This window comes from Triturus cristatus, chromosome 6 (assembly GCF_964204655.1).
Source record: "Triturus cristatus chromosome 6, aTriCri1.1, whole genome shotgun sequence".
NCBI lineage: Eukaryota > Metazoa > Chordata > Amphibia > Caudata > Salamandridae > Triturus > Triturus cristatus.
In genome coordinates, this window is record NC_140589.1 from 1,838,622,309 (window position 1) to 1,838,641,185 (window position 18,877).

At 47.1% G+C, this 18,877-nt stretch overlaps 1 protein-coding gene across 1 annotated transcript in view; it reads left to right on the forward strand.

Annotated features, from left to right (window-relative positions):
• MPV17 (mitochondrial inner membrane protein MPV17) overlaps positions 1-18,877 on the forward strand; it is a 470,774-nt gene that overhangs the window by 281,731 nt on the left and 170,166 nt on the right. The window contains exon 5 of the mRNA XM_085613272.1: positions 2,670-2,765. Within this exon, the coding sequence (XP_085469398.1) occupies positions 2,670-2,765 (96 nt within the window). The remainder of the gene's footprint in view (positions 1-2,669; positions 2,766-18,877) is intronic.

Here is an 18,877-nt window from a genome sequence, read left to right on the forward strand (position 1 = left end):
ACACTAACCTCCCAGAGAAGTAGTAACTGCTCGCCATCGCTACCACTGAGTGCTGAAAGAGTTGTACTTGGCCAGTTTGCAGAGCCATATTAGGATGAACCCAGGCACGGGAGAGGCAAACAAAGCCTACTCGCCCTGTGGACCCCCACAAACGGTGTCCCTAAAAGCATGGCTATATTTGCTGTGAACAACCTGTCTCCTATGAGTCTTAATGGTGATGTCAGCGCCTCCACCCAGAGTTTAATGAATGTATGTCTTTGTGGAAAGAAAATCTTTAAGGTCGCTGGAAAATAAAAGAAACTGTCATCCTTCTCTTCCTATCTTGATCTCCTCTGTGTGGTCAGAAGACTTTAAAAAATAAACAGTTTCAGTGCTAAGGCCCACGTCAATCTATTTAGCAATACTACCAAGATCCGCCTGAAGCAACTCATTGAAGAAAATGTTCTTCTTTCTTTTAAGGCCCTGTTGTTAAATCTGAATAATTTCCTTAATTAAAAAGTCAAAACTATTCAACAATAATTTCCCATCTTCTTGACCCACAGAAGAACTTGAATCTCACATGCAAGTCCTTTCTGAAATGGTTCCCTTTGGCATAGTTTTAGAAGTTGAATTATTTAAAACCATTACAAGTTGAACATTCTAACCATTTTACAGACCTGGTTCTATGGATAATTGCTAAAGACCTTTCTTGCTAGCTTTAGCCTCATGGGAACAAATTAGCAATCTCTCTCTTCGGCAAGGTGTGTTCCCAGCTTCTCACAATTGGCCAAGTTGCTCCCTGACTGAAGAAACTTTCTGCAGACACGGGGATCTCTCTAACTTTCTTCCTGTCCCAGATTGCAGCACAACTTACACAACTCATCTTGGAGAATTATAGTTTTGATAAAGTTTCAGTTGGGTTTCAGACAGGCTGCAGCTCTGAAACTGTCTTGCTCCAGGTGGGGGATGACACACTTTGCATTCTTGTCTCTGGCAACTTTTGTCATCTTGTTCTTCCTGACATACCAGCTGCATTCGATGCAGTGAACCATTCCATGCTTACTGGGATTCTCAGAGAACATATGGGTATCAAGGGCGTAGTCCTCAAATGGGTTGTTTCTTATCTGATGAACCAGTTGCAGTATTTCAATGTTGACGGTTGCTTTTGCAGTTGGTCGCTGTGATGCAGGGGGTTCCAACTCTTTTTAGTCTTTATATTAAACCCAATGGTTTCCTACATAACAACACAGGGATCCACTATTGTCAATATGCAGATGATTCACAGGTTTTTTTTTAGGATTTTCTCTCCTCATATCCTAATTCTCACCTAAGTTAGACAGATAAGACTAGATGACTTCTCACCGTTTGAAACTCAACCCACTTAAAATTGAGTTTCTCCTTATTCCCACAGTTGACTTTACCAGTTCATGGTTGACTTGAGTGGGGTCCTTGACTGCAAACCTGCTATCATTGATACTTCCAAATCCCTGGTTGCCTTTCTTGCTAAAAGACTCCACCTTCAAATGCAAATCTGTGGCAGAATCACTGTGCTTTTTTTAACTGCGACTTTTTTGGGCGCTTTGTTAGTTTATCCAAAAACAGGACCTGCCTCCTTTCTCTGACCTTCTCAAGCGTACTCCTCATTCTTCTCTGGTATCTAGCCATGGCCTCCCTCCTCTTCTCTCCATCCTTCTCCTATGTAAAGTAGCTGAATCTTCTCCTTCCACTCTACTTCTCCATATCCTACCTTTGCAGTCTCAGTTCTACCTCCACGTGCTCTGCTTCTCACGCCTCTCATCTCCCTTGATTTCTGGTGTTTTCCTAATTGGATATTTCCTAACTTCAACTCCTTGCCTATGGTCTAACTCAGTTGAAGAGTTACATTTGTTTCCTGTACTTCTCTATGCTCCCCATATTACTTTCTTCCCTTTATTTAACCTGTTGCCTTTACCAGCAGTTTTCATTGTATCCTTGTGGTCGACTCGCTTTCTGTAGTACCTAGGTGCTTTCTACCGTAAAGTGCTCTGATATCTTTGAGCCATGTTCATGCTACATAAAACTCCTTAAACGAATAAAGAAATAAAAATAAGAACCTTAAAAATAAGCTCATGTCTCAATTGAAAGTCTCCTGTTTAAGATAAGGCGAGTCTAGACGATTGGGCTTCAGCAGATATGGGCAGTACGCACCTCTTGCAAGGATGCCGTTAGCCTAACCCTTGAGTGGGAACTTGGCCAACTAGCCACTCCTAGTGGCCTACCTAACAATTCCAACTAGGCCTTCCATCTGATTGCCTCACAAATCCAGATTCATGATCCTTAATCAGGATTCTGAGGCTTGTGGTAATTTAATTACTTCACACATGATTTTTGCCTGCGTAATATTCACCAGGTAAAACCTTGACGAATGCATGCAAGTAAAACCCCCAATTCCAGGTTTGTTGCACTGAGAAGAGAGAAAATGTGGAATGACTATGTGAGGGATTTACTGGATCTCTATGACTGAACCCAGCAAATCCCTCGGCCAGCGGTATCAGCATTTATTAGTAAAGTATCACCATCCGCGATTGCGTGAGGGCTGTAATGAATGGCTGATGCCCCCCTCATTTCATATTTTCCAGCAGTATGAGTTGTTTATTACTCACCTCTGATCCAGCCTTGCCTTTGTAACTCGTTTCTCGTTTGTTTTGTAGGTTGTATTGTGCCCTGTCTTTTTGGGCTGTTTTTTGACCATTGCTTGTGTGCTGAACGGACTTTCCAAAGAGCAAATCTGCGACAAGCTGAAACGAGTAAGTTACCCTTTCTGGAGGGTCTGAGTGAGTGAGTGTTGATATGAGATGCCAAAGGGAGTGAGAGATGAGGGTTTATCTTATTTATTACAAGTGTTCACAACAGAAATGTATTGACCAACAAATGAATACATTCCTGGAGACATGATCCCTTGAATGCCCCAAGTTATGAGATACGGGTGGCACCCCCCTCCCCGAGTCATGGCCCGCCTTCATGGATGTGCGGTCTCCCTCCATTTCCATACCCTGAGTTTCTGCTCTGCCCGAAAACCTCAAGAAAGGGCCGGGGGATTTCTGTGCATTGAACTCAGTGAATAAGGCGGGTTTGGGGGGATTAGTGTGTATGTGTGCGTGTGCATGCATGCATAAGTGGGTGTGCCCATGTGTTTTGCAAATATGTAGAATAAATTCAGAATCTATAGTTGAGCACACTTAATATACAGCTAATAATAATTTGTTGCAAAAATATTATATTCAGTTTAGTGTAAGTCACTTTCAAAAATGATTACATTCCTAATGTGTCGTGACATGCACAGATAGTCCTTTTATGTGTAATGAACTATAGGGGAGAGGAGTTGGCCTAACGGCTAGGCCGCTCGACCTTGGACCTAGGGGAACTGGGTTCGAGTCTCGGTAACGACGCTAAAACATCCTGTGATTCTGGGCAAATCACTTAATCTCCCCGTGCCTAACAAAGAAAAAAAAAATGAATGTGTGTCCTCATGTAACGTAACTGGTGCTATGTAAAGCGCTCTGATACCTGATTGGATTCGGGTCAAGTTCGCGCTATATAAAACTCTGCAAAAAAAAATAAAAAATAGGTGTGCAACATAGCAACACCCTCCCATAAATGCCTACTGTGACTGTAATTGAAAATATCAAGGAAAATATATTGAGTACTAACTATCAAGAACTAAACTATTGTGAAGATAAGTGTATAATTGTAAGAATATATTTACTATTCTTGATTCCATATCTATGTACGTTCAATGAAAAAAAATATGTATATATAGACATATATATATATAGAGAGAGAGAGAGAGAGAGAGAGAGAGAGAGAGAGAGAGAGAGAGAGAGAGAGAGAGAGAGAGTTTTTAACTTTCTGCCTAACAAACAACATTTTCCTCTTCCAAAAACAGCTCTACAGAGAGACCAAAGGCACAGCGATGGGCACCTGCTTCGCCCCCAGTTACGCAAACTTGTTTGTGGGCTGGTGGGAGAAGCAGGTGGCCTGGGCTGAATGTAAGAACTGCTGGGTCTCGCCTGTAGTAGGCTGGTACAGGTACATTGATTACCTTTTCCTTCTTTGGAGAACTCTACACCAACACAGTTAACCTTCACTTCAGTGGGCACATCAGTGCAACTGAAGTCGATTTTCTTGACTTGAAAGTCTTCATACGAGATGGGTCAATTTGCACTGCACTCTTTAGAAAAACAACGGCAGGCAATTCGATCTTAGAGGCCCATAGTAATCATCCCAAATTTCTTAAGAACAGCATCCCCTATGGGGAACTTCTAAGACTGAAGAGAAATTGTACTAACAAGAGTGATTTCCAAGAGGCAGCTAAGGAGTCCATGGATAGATTTGTCGTAAGAGGATACGCCCACACACTACTAGAGAAAAACTTAAGCAGGGTAGAGAAAATCCCGCGGCATACCCTTCTCAAAGATAAACAACACCCAACTAGTAGGGAAGGAGATACACCGAGATTTATTACGACCTTTTCGAGTGACTCCAATGACATTAGAGCCATAATTTCACGCAACTGGATCATTCTCAGATCCGATGCCATAATAGGCAAAAGTCTTGCCGAGCGTCCACAAATAACTTACAGGCGCGAGCAGACAAGGCTTATCTCAGAGCGTTATAGGTTAAGCATTTGTGACCACATACAGTAACCCAGTGACAACACCACAAAGGGACACCACACTAGATTTATATAAAAAATAGTGATCTTTTATATAAAGGCTTAGCACAAGACCAAATAACGACAAAAATGACATACACAGTTCAAGAATATGCTTTTAGAAAGAGTTCTTAGGTTAGCGACAAAGTCATTCACCTTAGCGTCCGTTTTAACCCACAGTACCTTATGATGCGATAAAAAGTTCCTAGCGGCACTTCAGCGTTGAAAATCAAGGTGTAGCTTATCCGGTAGAAATTTACACGCTAAGGCACAATGCGACAAAATTCGGCCCGCTAACGAGCGGGGCGACAATTTCACCAGTGGTTATCTTGGTTGAGTCTGCAACGATTTTCGCAGTGATAAAATTACTCACGCTAACGAGCGGTGCGATGATCTTGGCTTGTTCTGCGACGATTCCACACAGCAGCGGCAGGCTCTGCGACGAAGTTCGCAGTGATAGAATTCTTCCCGCTAACAGGCGAAGTGCGGATCTTGGGCTGGTAGCGATCAAATTCGGTCCGCTAATGAGCGGGGCGATGATTTTTCCAGCGCTGATCGGGCTTAGCGGCAGCAGGCTCTGCGACGATGTTCGCAGCAATAGAATTCTTCCCGCTAACAGGCGAAGCGCTGATCTTGGGCTGGTAGCGATCAAATTCAGTCCGCTAGCGAGCGGGGCGATGAGTTTTCCAGCGCTGATCGGGCTCAGCGGCAGCAGGCTCTGCGACGATGTCCTCAGCGATAAAATTCTGCACGCTAACAAGCGGTGCGACGGAAATTTTCTCGCTAAGCCGGCTGTGCGTGAAAAAGTGGAGATCTTTAGTTTCTTTCTTCTTGGCCAGCTTCCCAACAGCAGGCACAGCTCCCAGAGGCTCCAGCACTCTAGGAGGGCAGAACTCACACAGCAGAGTTCAGGGGTAAGCTGGGGGTGAAGTCCTTTTGTTCCTGGGACTTCTTAACAGGAGGCCAGCTCTACTCAGGCCCTTGGAGATCTTTTTAAGCACAAGTTTAAATAAAGTATTTTTAGTCTTTCTCCTCTCCTTCAGCAGCAAGGCAACCACTGCAGGCCAATCCCCCAGGTCAGGGACAGTACTCCTCCTTACAGCTTTCCCAGTTCCTTCTCCTCAGGCAGAGGTTCTTCTTGTCAAGCAGGATCTAATTTCTTGGGAGCAGGGTTCCAATACTTATACCCCTAATTCCTTTGTTCCTCTGGGGTAGAGGGGCCTTTGCCCAGTCCAAACTAGTTACTGAGCACTTTGTTGACACGACTCTGACTTTCGATTCAGGGTGCAGGGCAGAGACATCAGCCGCTCCACAGGAGGTGGAGCCAGCATTGTGGTGGCAGAGCACAGCCCTATTCAGAGTCCAGGTGTACTCCTCCCACCCATCTGGAAGTAGATCTCTCTATTCACTACCGGGCTGCCCCAGCCTGTCTCCTGGAATTCCCCAGCCCTGTCACTCACAGAAACCAGACAGCAGATACACATCCTAGCAGAGGCGGGCTGAAATGGTTAGGCAAGCAAATGCCAGCTTTATAAAAGTGGCATTTCCAAACACAGAATATTAAAATAAACTTTACTAAAAGATGTATTTTATTATTCTGAGTTCAGGCATTCTAAACTCGAATTTCTACCATGTTCCCTGGGTCTGTTAGGATCATAGGATGTAACAATTCCAACAGCCCATTCTGGCCTATGGAGAACAGGTAGCCTTACAATAGTGAAAAACTAAATTGGCTGTAATTCACTTTCTGATGGATACATCTGCCAGTGGATTCCTCACCTTGTGAATATCCCCTGCGCCAGCAACATTCGGAAACTTTTGTAGCAGTCCACGCCGATGGGGTCGAAGACGACGTCACAGAGACACGGCTCCGCTCGCGACTCCGCTGATGTCACCGGCTCCATAAGAAGACCTCGTCGGCGCGATGACGTCAGCTCCCTTTTTTCCGCGCCGACGACGCCAACGGATTTCGGGAATCGTTATTAGTAGCTTCACTTGTTACTTTGTGTATTTTCTGGATTTATCTGTCTTTCTTCGGGAAGATATCGACAAGGAAGTCGGGTTTCAAGCCCTGTCGAGAATGTGGCAAGCACATGTCTATTACCGACCCACACGAAGATTGTGTTTGGTGTCTTTCATCCGACCACGATGTGGATGGTTGTTCCAGCTGCCGCAAGATGAGCTCGAAAGCTCTTAAAGAAAGAGAGGCGAAGCTCTTCATCGCTCGGATGAAGAAGGAAAAAAGAGGAAGAAGGAAGTCTAGATCCAGGTCGAGGTCGAGGTCGGCGTCCAAATCGACTTCGGGGCATGCTTCGAGAAGTAAGAAGCATAAGAAGAAGAGGAGGCATTCTTCACATCATCACTCCGATAAAGGTTCGGCGTCGAAGTCGCTTACTCGACGTCGGAGAGAGTCCGTGTCTCCTTCTCCAGTCCCGACTTCACCTCCAGCTCCTTCTTCTCCGGTGACTTCGCCGGCTCCGGCTACATCTCCGGTGCCGATGTCATCCCCAACGCCGGTTCCATCTCCGGCTCCAGCTTATTCTCCGGCTCCGTCTCCGGCCCCGGTTGAGGATCTTCAAGCCCCGGGTGAGACTGTGACGCCGCTTGTTCCACCGTCGGCGCCGGCAGGCCCGAGTCCGGTGATACCTGACCAGTATCCTGCATTCCCTGGTCCAGGTCAGGACCCCACGCATTATCTAAATGCCATGTACGGGGTGTTTTCAAGGGCCATGTATACCTCTGGTGCACCTGTGGGTCCGATGGGTCCGATGGCTCTTAATCTGGGAGTGCCGCAGGCCTATGCTCAAGCTCCATTCATGCCATTGTTTCGGGCGACGCCGTCTTGGCAGCTACCGGCGCCGAGAACATCAACGAGGCTTCCCTCTTCGCCGGCGCCGACTCGACTTCGTTCGACGCCGGCTGCTCCTGCGGATCCGCGTTCGACGCCAGCGCCGTCGGATTCGAACACGGCGCCGCCGACGCCGCTGGTGCGGATTCGTTCCAGAAGAGAAGCACAGAGAGTGGTGGATGAGAGAAGATTTCTTTTGAAAGAGGCTGAAGAGGGAGAGTTAGTTGAATCTGATGAAGTGTTTGAAGAGCTAAAGGAGGCAAGTGGACTGGATTTGTCTCCAGAGTGGGAAATCACTCCACCATCAGATGAACCCTCTAAAGATGCAGTGCCGTATCATGCGGTCATCAGGAAAGCTGCGGAGTTGTTAGACCTTCAGTTACCAACCACGGAGTTCAGGTCTAACATTCTTACTGAGGTACTGCATTCGCCTACTGCAGTCTCGGAGCCTTTGTTGCCCTTTAATGAGGCCATTATGGACCCTGTACTAGAGGTATGGCGCAAGCCTTTTTCAGCTCCTGCAGTCTCCAGGACAGTCGCAAGGAGATATAGAGCGGCTCAGGGGACCCTGAGTTTTTAACTTCGCACCCATCGCCTGAGAGCTTGGTAGTTCAGGCGGCTTGTTCGGGAAGGTCCAAGGGGGCCTTTCCTCAGGTTCCAGGGGACAGAGAGGCCAAAAAGGTAGACCAATCGGCCAAAAGTCTTTTCATCAGCCAGTATGGCTCTTAAGTTGACAAACGCAACATGTTTGTTGGGGCGCTATATCCACGCGCTCATGGACTCAGCGAAGAAGTTGGCACCAAAGCTATCGGAGGAGGATAGGGCCGGCTTCAATGAAGTTCTGACTGATGCCCAGGCGGCGACACGCCAAGTCATTCAAAGTGGACTGGACACAGCAGACTCAGTTGCCAGAGTCATGGGGTCTTCTGTCGCCACCAGGAGGGGTGCATGGCTAAAGTCCTCTGAATTCTCTTTGGATGTGCAGTCGACTTTATTGGACTTACCTTTTGATGGGTCTGGTTTGTTTGGTAAGAAGGCGGATGCTGCTCTCGAACGCTTCAAGGAGAGTAAGGCTACGGCTAGGTCGTTGGGTCTTCAATCCCAGCCGAGAGGATCTTTCAAAAGATATAGGGGCTTTGGAAGGGCGACTTTTCGCTCTTATAGACCGACCCAGCAACAGCAGCTGCAACAACAGCAAGGTTCTTTGTCCAAGGGATACAGAGGAAGAATCAGGGGTCGCTCACGTGGCTGTCAACTCTCCTCCTCCTCTTCCTCAGCCCCTCCCACCACCGCAAAGCAGCCCTAGATTCGACATTCCGGATCATGCTGGTCCTGTGGGGGGCCGGCTTACCCATTTTCTACAAGATTGGGAATCTGTAACTACAGATCTCTGGGTTCTGGATCTTGTGGAGAATGGGTACGCCCTTCCCTTTCGGGAATTTCCTCCAAATTACCCTCCTTGCCAAGGAGTTTGCTCGGAGGACCACCGTCTTCTCCTGCAGGAGGAAGTCCTGAAGTTGTTTCAGAAAGGTGCGATAGAGATGGTTCCAGAGCAGGAGAGGGGTCAGGGATGCTACTCCCGGTATTTTCTGATTCCGAAAAAGGACGGCAGGTTACGTCCGATATTGGACCTCAGAATCTTGAATCTTTTTCTAAAACAAGAGAAGTTCAAGATGCTCACCCTTGCTCAGGTTCTTCAAGCTCTGAATCAGGAGGACTGGATGGTGTCGATCGACTTGCAGGATGCGTATTTCCACATCCCCATCCTGAAGTCGCACAGGAAGTATCTCCGGTTTACGGTAGGGTCGCAACATTATCAGTTTGCGGTCCTTCCGTTTGGTCTTACTTCGGCACCTTGAGTCTTCACGAAGGTGATGGCAGTGGTGGCAGCCCATCTCAGAAGGTCGGGAATCTCGGTTTTCCCCTATCTGGACGACTGGCTGATCAAGGCGGAGTCGCCAGAGAAGGTGCTATGTCATCTGCAGGATACAACTCAGCTGTTGTACAAATTGGGTTTTTCGATAAATGTGCCCAGATCTCACCTGGTGCCCTCTCAGCGCAACCTGTTCATAGGTGCGGTACTGGACACTACTGTGTGTCGAGCATTCCCTCCTCCTCAAAGGATTCTCAACATACAGGAAATGATTCCTTTATTTTACAACGGAGCGGTCGTTCCAGTTCTGAAGGTCCTTCGCCTGCTCGGTCTGTTCGCCTCCTGCATCCTGTTGGTCAACCATGCACGCGGCACATGAGGACGCTCCAGTGGTGCCTCCGCAAGCAGTGGTATCAGCACAAAGGGGATCTCAGGGAGTCTGTGAGGATCTCCAGAGAAGCTGCAGCGGATCTATCTTGGTGGAGCGTGGAGGGCAATCTGTCCCAAGGAAAGTCCTTCCATCTACCTCCATCGGTGGCCACGGTGATAACGGATGCATCCACTTTTGGGTGGGGTGCTCATCTGGGGGATCTGGAGATCAAGGGTCTTTGGTCTCCAGAGGAAAGGTTTCTTCACATCAACCTTCTGGAGTTACGGGCGATACGTTTGGCGCTCAAGGCCTTCCTCCCTTCCCTTCGCGGTCAGTCTGTTCAAGTCCTGACGGACAACACGACCGCGATGTGGTATATAAACAAACAGGGAGGAGTGGGGTCTCTTTGTCTCTGCAGAGAGGCCCTGCGTCTATGGTCCTGGGCTCAGGACCATCAGATTTGTCTGATGGCAAATCATCTGGCTGGGGTTCTGAACGTACGTGCGGACAGTCTCAGTCGGCAGTTCTCCGCCGACCACGAGTGGAGGCTTCATCCGGAGGGGGTTCGTCACGTCTTCCGGATGTGGGGAACTCCTCGAGTGGACCTGTTCGTCACTCACGAGAATGCTCACTGCCCGTCATTCTGCAGTCTCCAGTATCCGATGCAGGGAGCGTTGGGGGACACGTTTCAGTTGAGTTGGGGCTCACGACTCCTTTACGCGTTTCCTCCCATACCCTTGATTCCTCGGGTTCTGAGGAAGATTCGCCAAGACCGTGCCCAAGTTATTTTGGTCGCCCCGGACTGGACAAGAAGGGTGTGGTATACAGATCTTCTCCACCTCTCCTCGTGCACTCCGCTCTGTCTCCCTCTGAGGGCAGACCTCCTCTCGCAGTCGGAGGGGCAGGTTCTACACCCCCACCTCCAGAGCTTACACCTTCATGCCTGGAGATTGAACGGGGCAACCTGAATTCTTTCTCTCTCCCGCCAGATGTGGTGGACGTTATTTTATCGGCCAGGCGACACTCCACCAAATCTATATATTCATATAGGTGGTCTAAATTTGTGCTTTGGTGCGGAGAGAGGTCCATTGATCCCTTGAAGGCTCGTCTGTCTAACATTCTACAGTTTGACCTTTCTCTGGCTCAGCAAGGCTTTGCTGTGGCTACTGTGAAAGGATATTTATCGGCTTTGTCAGCTTTCCTTTGTTTGCCGGATCAGCCGTCATTATTCAAATCACCTATTGTTCTTCGTTTTATAAAGGGCCTTACAAACGAGTTTCCTCCAACTCCTTTTATTATGCCTCAATGGGACTTAAACCTTGTATTAACTTATCTTATGGGTTCTCCCTTCGAGCCCTTACACAAATGTCCCTTGAGGCTGTTGTCCTTTAAGACAGTATTCCTCATTGCAATCACCTCGGCAAGGAGGGTAAGTGAGCTTCAAGCTCTAAGTTCAAAACCCCCATTCTTGACTGTGCATGCTGAACGAATGGTACTCAGGACCAGGGCTGCGTTTTTGCCTAAGGTGGTAACTCCCTTCCATCTGGGGCAGTCCATTACCCTTCCTTCCTTCTATCCTCCCCCTCACCCTTTCAAGGAGGAGGAGCGGCTTCACCGCTTGGACCCTAAGAGGGCGGTGAGCTTCTACCTGGACAGGACAAAGGACTTCAGGGTTGATGACCAGCTCTTCGTGGGCTTTGCTGGCTGAAGGAAGGGTCGAGCGGTGCACAAGCGCACCCTTTCCAGGTGGATTGTCTTGTGCATCAAGATTTGCTACTCCCTGGCTGGTAAGGAACCTCCGGAGGGTTTGAGAGCTCATTCCACTAGAGCAAAGTCTTCCACGTCTGCTTTGTCTAGGGGTGTTCCTGTGGAGGACATTTGTAGGGCGCCAACTTGGGCCTCCCTCCACACCTTCGCAAAACATTGCTTAGACACCGAGGTGAGGAGGGACGGTCATTTTGCGCGATCCGTCCTTCAGGACTTTTTGGTATAGAAGGGTGGACACGCTCCTCCGGGAGTGGGGACTGCTGTGGAATCTATTCACAAGGTGAGGAATCCACTGGCAGATGTATCCATCAGAAGAGCAAGTTACTTACCTTCGGTAACGCTTTTTCTGGTGGATACAGTATCTGCCTGTGGATTCCTCACTGACCCACCGGCCTCCCCGTTGTCCATCCTTCTATACCTGTAATTCTATGCCTGTAATTCTATTGATGGTGTTTCAAATGTGTTTTGTTACTGTCAAAGGCATTATGTTATTTCTTCTGCCTTGCTATTTATTCTCCACACTGTGTGTGTCGCTTTGCATATCATGTACTGTGTATATGGTGTATATATTGCTGTCAGTCTGTCCGTGTGCCTCGAAGGCACGGAAAAAAGGGCGGAACTGACGTCATCACGCCGACGAGGTCTTCTTATGGAGCCGGTGACGTCAGCGGAGTCGCGAGCGGAGCCGTGTCTCTGTGACGTCGTCTTCGACCCCATCGGCGTGGACTGCTACAAAAGTTTCCGAATGTTGCTGGCGCAGGGGATATTCACAAGGTAAGGAATCCACAGGCAGATACTGTATCCACCTGAAAAAGCGTTACCGAAGGTAAGTAACTTGTTCATTAGGACATGCCACACACATCAGGGCTTGTCCTACCGTATGCTTACAATGCACCCTGCCCTTGGCCCTACTATAGGGGTGACTAATATGAAGTTAAGGGAAGGTTTAGGGACTGGCAAGTGGGTGCACTTGCCCAGTCAGCATGACAGTACCAGACTGCATGCAGGTTCTGCAATGGCAGACCTTAGACACATTTTACTAGGCCGCTTCTGTGGGTGGCACAACCAGTGCTGCAAGCCCACCAGCAGCATTTGTATGTACAAGCCCTGGGCACTCCTGGTGCATTTTACTGGGGTCTGACAGTAAACCAAATAAGCCAATCATGGAATCCAACCAACATATACATTTTATATAGGGAGCACTTGCACTGTGGCACTGGTTGGCAGTGGCACAGTGCTCTGAGCAGCAAACACCAGCAAAACACATGAGGCACAGCGATAAAAAGTGGAAGGGAGACTCACGCCAAGGTGCCAGGTCTAACAGAGTCCCGTTAAATAGTGGAGTTGCAAGCCAAAGCCCCTTGGGGATTGAATACAGAGGAAGAGCTAGCAATCCACTTGGGATAGGCTCAAAACCTTCGACTAGTCAAGCTATTAAGCAATAAAGTGAGATTGATGGTCTGTAATAAATCTGTATCCCGACGGATGAGAGAAATTAGATTAATTTGATTTCCTTTAGAAGTTGATTTAAGGTTAAGTCGTGTTGAAAATATGAAGCACTAAATCTACTTTGAATGCATTTGAGCTTACATAATGTAGTCTTCAGATTAAATTGGACTAAATGTGAAGTACTGTTGCCTATCCAGGGCTTAATCACATAATGTAGTCTTCAGATTGATTTGGACTAAATGTGATGTACCGTTGTCCATCCATTGCTCTATTATGTAGGAAATGCCATGAGACTGTCCGCCGCGCATTTTCTGTCTCATCACTGTTTTCGCTAAAATTCCTAACAATGTATTGTTTTTTTCATGACAAATATGTCTGAGACAACAATAATTTAGTTTCAGGATACAGTGATGATAAACAAATCATTTAGTCCTTTAATATATAAATAATTCTTCTTTTCCTTTTTTTTTTAATCGTAATTTTTAGTGCAAGGGCATGTTACCGTAATGTGTTCGTGTTATGCTCATGCCTGCACAGACTAATGAGTTTGCAATATGATTATAAATATTAATTTATGTACTCATAGAGAGCTAAATCATGCAGTGGTTGAGACTAAAATTCAGATGTATAGAAATTGGTTATATAGATTGATTGCTCTATAGTGATTAATTGCTCATCCAGAGCTAAACAAAGTCGTACAATTTCTATACATTTATATCACATGGCATACTTCATGTAAAAACTCTATTTGCAAACTCAACTGAAATACCACTGACAAGATGGCGCTAAACATTGTGAGAGTATATTTGTCCTTCACTTATGTTTATGCTGATAGAAGGAGCATTGTAGATTTGCACTGTCTTGTTTCTATGTTTATGCACGAATTTAAAATGCACCGGTACCGCTTTGCAGTGGAAAAAGGCGCAATGCCGAAACGCGTCCTGTCCCACTTGATTTTCAGTAAAAAATGAAGTAACTGTATTTACCCCTTGGAAGCTGTGTGCGGTCGTCTTGTTTCCAGGAGAGACAAGTTGGGAGCTGATATATTTCTCCACCTTTCCCAATCATTCAGTTGGCATACAAAGGACGGCACTCACAGGAATTCTTGTTTCAGTGATCTTTTAATTTGCTGGAACCCCCCTACACCGACAGACGGGTTTCGGCAATCTGCCTTCTTCAATGTCAATGACAACAAGTTAGAAACACCCTTTTACCAATGTAAAATCATGACATAAGTTAAAAACTGTGAAATAAAAGATGGCTTGATTTGATTTAAGCATAATGCACATTTCATGGCGGCCTATTAAAACATTATCTCAGGGAAGGAAAATATTTTGATTTCATTAAGTCAGTGCTTCCAAAGACGTAAAATTTTGTAATCACGAATTAATTTCAAATGATAAACAAAATATATTTACATGAGTGCATCCTAGCAATATATTTAATTCTTATCTCAATAGAGAAATGTCAATGGTGTTCAATTTTAAGCAGTCTATATCTCACCAGACATGTATTATGTTTGAAGGATACAAAAATGGAAGCGCTTGAATTTACACAATTGAGCCCTGAATGGGCAAACACATGTAATGTGGTATTAACACTATGTGACGTTACGCTGGATATATATACTACACATAGCTTAAATATTTGTGTATTCCAATTCCTTGTGTCTTCACACAAAGTAAGAGAAAAAGCAGTGAAATGGACAAGGAAGAGAAAAAAGAGAGTAAAAGAAAAGGAAAAAGCATGGAGACAAGCATAGAAGAATGAAAAGAAGAAGAAAAAGAAAAAGAGAAAAGAAGATATATATATATGTGTATATGTATGTATGTATATATATGTATGTATATATATATATATATATATATATATATATGTGCCAACAAATGCCCGTAGCTTTGAAGCGGGCACTCGCCGAGCCTGTCTGCTATCCAGCTTTTCTCTTTCAAGACACCGCAACATCCCGGTAATTTTAAGATCTCCCAACGTGTTTTGAGGCAGGGATGCCTCTTCATCAGGCTGACTAAATAGGCTGCATGCTGGGACATGTGGTCCAATAAGAACAATGTTATTCCCTCGGTGGGTTCAAAAGCGTCCATAATAATAAATAATAATAATAAAAGATATTGTCCATTTCCTTCGTAGGAAACCAGGTGTTGGGGCAGCTATTTTTTACTAGTGGCAGGCTCGTGCTGATAATGGGCTCCGAAAGTGTTCCAAGCCCCAGCCTCCGTTGCTCGCCAGATGGTGCTCCACTTTCACGATATATATCTATGTATATATGTTCAAAAACAATGGTGCCTGCTAGAGAAGATGAAGGTCACCAGCCTTTATTCGTAGGTATAGACAAGGTTCAAAACGCCAGTCAATTGTAGCAGCCTTGCGTTGAGCCTGACGCGTTTCGAGACATTCTCTTCATCTGAGGCAAATGACGAAAGGTACGTGCTGCGGTGGTCACTCATCCCCTCTGTTGTAGCATAACATACCACGCCCCTATTGGGGCTCCTCCCATCAATGTGGTGTTTTCAGCCTTCTGGGAGTTGTAGTGACCGAATATCCACCTAAATATGGCGCACTTATAACTGCAAATCAAAGCTCCTCATGAGCCCCAGCGCCGAACCAGTCCTCATCCTACAACTTTGCTCCACATCAGGATCAGTGTATCTAGTCCTTGTGGCCCCCCTGTGATCACGGGGTGGTGCTCAACTCGGCGGCCAGGTCGCCGCCCATATTTTTAAAAACAATGGTGCCTGCTAGAGAAGCACTCGAACAAAGATGAAGGTCACCAGCCTTTATTCGTAGGTATAGACAAGGTTCAAAACGCCAGTCAATTGTAGCAGCCTTGCGTCGAGCCTGACGCGTTTCGAGACATTCTCTTCATCTGAGGCAAATGACGAAAGGTACGTGCTGCGGTGGTCACTCATCCCCTCTGTTGTAGCATAACATACCACGCCCCTATTGGGGCTCCTCCCATCAATGTGGTGTTTTCAGCCTTCTGGGAGTTGTAGTGACCGAATATCCACCTAAATATGGCGCACTTATAACTGCAAATCAAAGCTCCTCATGAGCCCCAGCGCCGAACCAGTCCTCATCCTACAACTTTGCTCCACATCAGGATCAGTGTATCTAGTCCTTGTGGCCCCCCTGTGATCACGGGGTGGTGCTCAACTCGGCGGCCAGGTCGCCGCCCATATTTTCAAAAACAATGGTGCCTGCTAGAGAAGCACTCGAACAAAGATGAAGGTCACCAGCCTTTATTCGTAGGTATAGACAAGGTTCAAAACGCCAGTCAATTGTAGCAGCCTTGCGTCGAGCCTGACGCGTTTCGAGACATTCTCTTCATCTGAGGCAAATGACGAAAGGTACGTGCTGCGGTGGTCACTCATTCCCTCTGTTGTAGCATAACATACCACGCCCCTATTGGGGCTCCTCCCATCAATGTGGTGTTTCCAGCCTTCTGGGAGTTGTAGTGACCGAATATCCACCTAAATATGGCGCACTTATAACTGCAAATCAAAGCTCCTCATGAGCCCCAGCGCCGAACCAGTCCTCATCCTACAACTTTGCTCCACATCAGGATCAGTGTATCTAGTCCTTGTGGCCCCCCTGTGATCACTGGGTGGTGCTCAACTCGGCGGCCAGGTCGCCGCCCATATTTTCAAAAACAATGGTGCCTGCTAGAGAAGCACTCGAACAAAGATGAAGGTCACCAGCCTTTATTCGTAGGTATAGACAAGGTTCAAAACGCCAGTCAATTGTAGCAGCCTTGCGTCGAGCCTGACGCGTTTCGAGACATTCTCTTCATCTGAGGAAAATGACGAAAGGTACGTGCTGCGGTGGTCACTCATCCCCTCTGTTGTAGCATAACATACCACGCCCCTATTGGGGCTCCTCCCATCAATGTGGTGTTTTCAGCCTTCTGGGAGTTGTAGTGACCGAATATCCACCTAAATATGGCGCACTTATAACTGCAAATCAAAGCTCCTCATGAGCCCCAGCGCCGAACCAGTCCTCATCCTACAACTTTGCTCCACATCAGGATCAGTGTATCTAGTCCTTGTGGCCCCCCTGTGATCACGGGGTGGTGCTCAACTCGGCGGCCAGGTCGCCGCCCATATTTTCAAAAACAATGGTGCCTGCTAGAGAAGCACTCGAACAAAGATGAAGGTCACCAGCCTTTATTCGTAGGTATAGACAAGGTTCAAAACGCCAGTCAATTGTAGCAGCCTTGCGTCGAGCCTGACGCGTTTCGAGACATTCTCTTCATCTGAGGAAAATGACGAAAGGTACGTGCTGCGGTGGTCACTCATCCCCTCTGTTGTAGCATAACATACCACGCCCCTATTGGGGCTCCTCCCATCAATGTGGTGTTTTCAGCCTTCTGGGAGTTGTAGTGACCGAATATCCACCTAAATATGGCGCACTTATAACTGCAAATCAAAGCTCCTCATGAGCCCCAGCGCCGAACCAGTCCTCATCCTACAACTTTGCTCCACATCAGGATCAGTGTATCTAGTCCTTGTGGCCCCCCTGTGATCACGGGGTGATGCTCAACTCAGCGGCCAGGTCGCCGCCCATATTTTCAAAAACAATGGTGCCTGCTAGAGAAGCACTCGAACAAAGATGAAGGTCACCAGCCTTTATTCGTAGGTATAGACAAGGTTCAAAACGCCGTTCAATTGTAGCAGCCTTGCGTCGAGCCTAACGCGTTTCAAGACATTCTCTTCATCTGAGGCAAATGACGAAAGGTACGTGCTGCGGTGGTCACTCATCCCCTCTGTTGTAGCATAACATACCACGCCCCTATTGGGGCTCCTCCCATCAATGTGGTGTTTTCAGCCTTCTGGGAGTTGTAGTGACCGAATATCCACCTAAATATGGCGCACTTATAACTGCAAATCAAAGCTCCTCATGAGCCCCAGCGCCGAACCAGTCCTCATCCTACAACTTTGCTCCACATCAGGATCAGTGTATCTAGTCCTTGTGGCCCCCCTGTGATCACGGGGTGGTGCTCAACTCGGCGGCCAGGTCGCCGTCCATATTTTGAAAAACAATGGTGCCTGCTAGAGAAGCACTCGAACAAAGATGAAGGTCACCAGCCTTTATTCGTAGGTATAGACAAGGTTCAAAACGCCAGTCAATTGTAGCAGCCTTGCGTCGAGCCTGACGCGTTTCGAGACATTCTCTTCATCTGAGGCAAATGACGAAAGGTACGTGCTGCGGTGGTCACTCATCCCCTCTGTTGTAGCATAACATGACACGCCCCTATTGGGGCTCCTCCCATCAATGTGGTGTTTTCAGCCTTCTGGGAGTTGTAGTGACCGAATATCCACCTAAATATGGCGCACTTATAACTGCAAATCAAAGCTCCTCATGAGCCCCAGCGCCGAACCAGTCCTCATCCTACAACTTTGCTCCACATCAGGATCAGTGTATCTAGTCCTTGTGGCCCCCCTGTGATCACGGGGTGGTGCTCAACTCGGCGGCCAGGTCGCCGCCCATATTTTCAAAAACAATGGTGCCTGCTAGAGAAGCACTCGAACAAAGATGAAGGTCACCAGCCTTTATTCGTAGGTATAGACAAGGTTCAAAACGCCAGTCAATTGTAGCAGCCTTGCGTCGAGCCTGACGCGTTTCGAGACATTCTCTTCATCTGAGGCAAATGACGAAAGGTACGTGCTGCGGTGGTCACTCATTCCCTCTGTTGTAGCATAACATACCACGCCCCTATTGGGGCTCCTCCCATCAATGTGGTGTTTTCAGCCTTCTGGGAGTTGTAGTGACCGAATATCCACCTAAATATGGCGCACTTATAACTGCAAATCAAAGCTCCTCATGAGCCCCAGCGCCGAACCAGTCCTCATCCTACAACTTTGCTCCACATCAGGATCAGTGTAT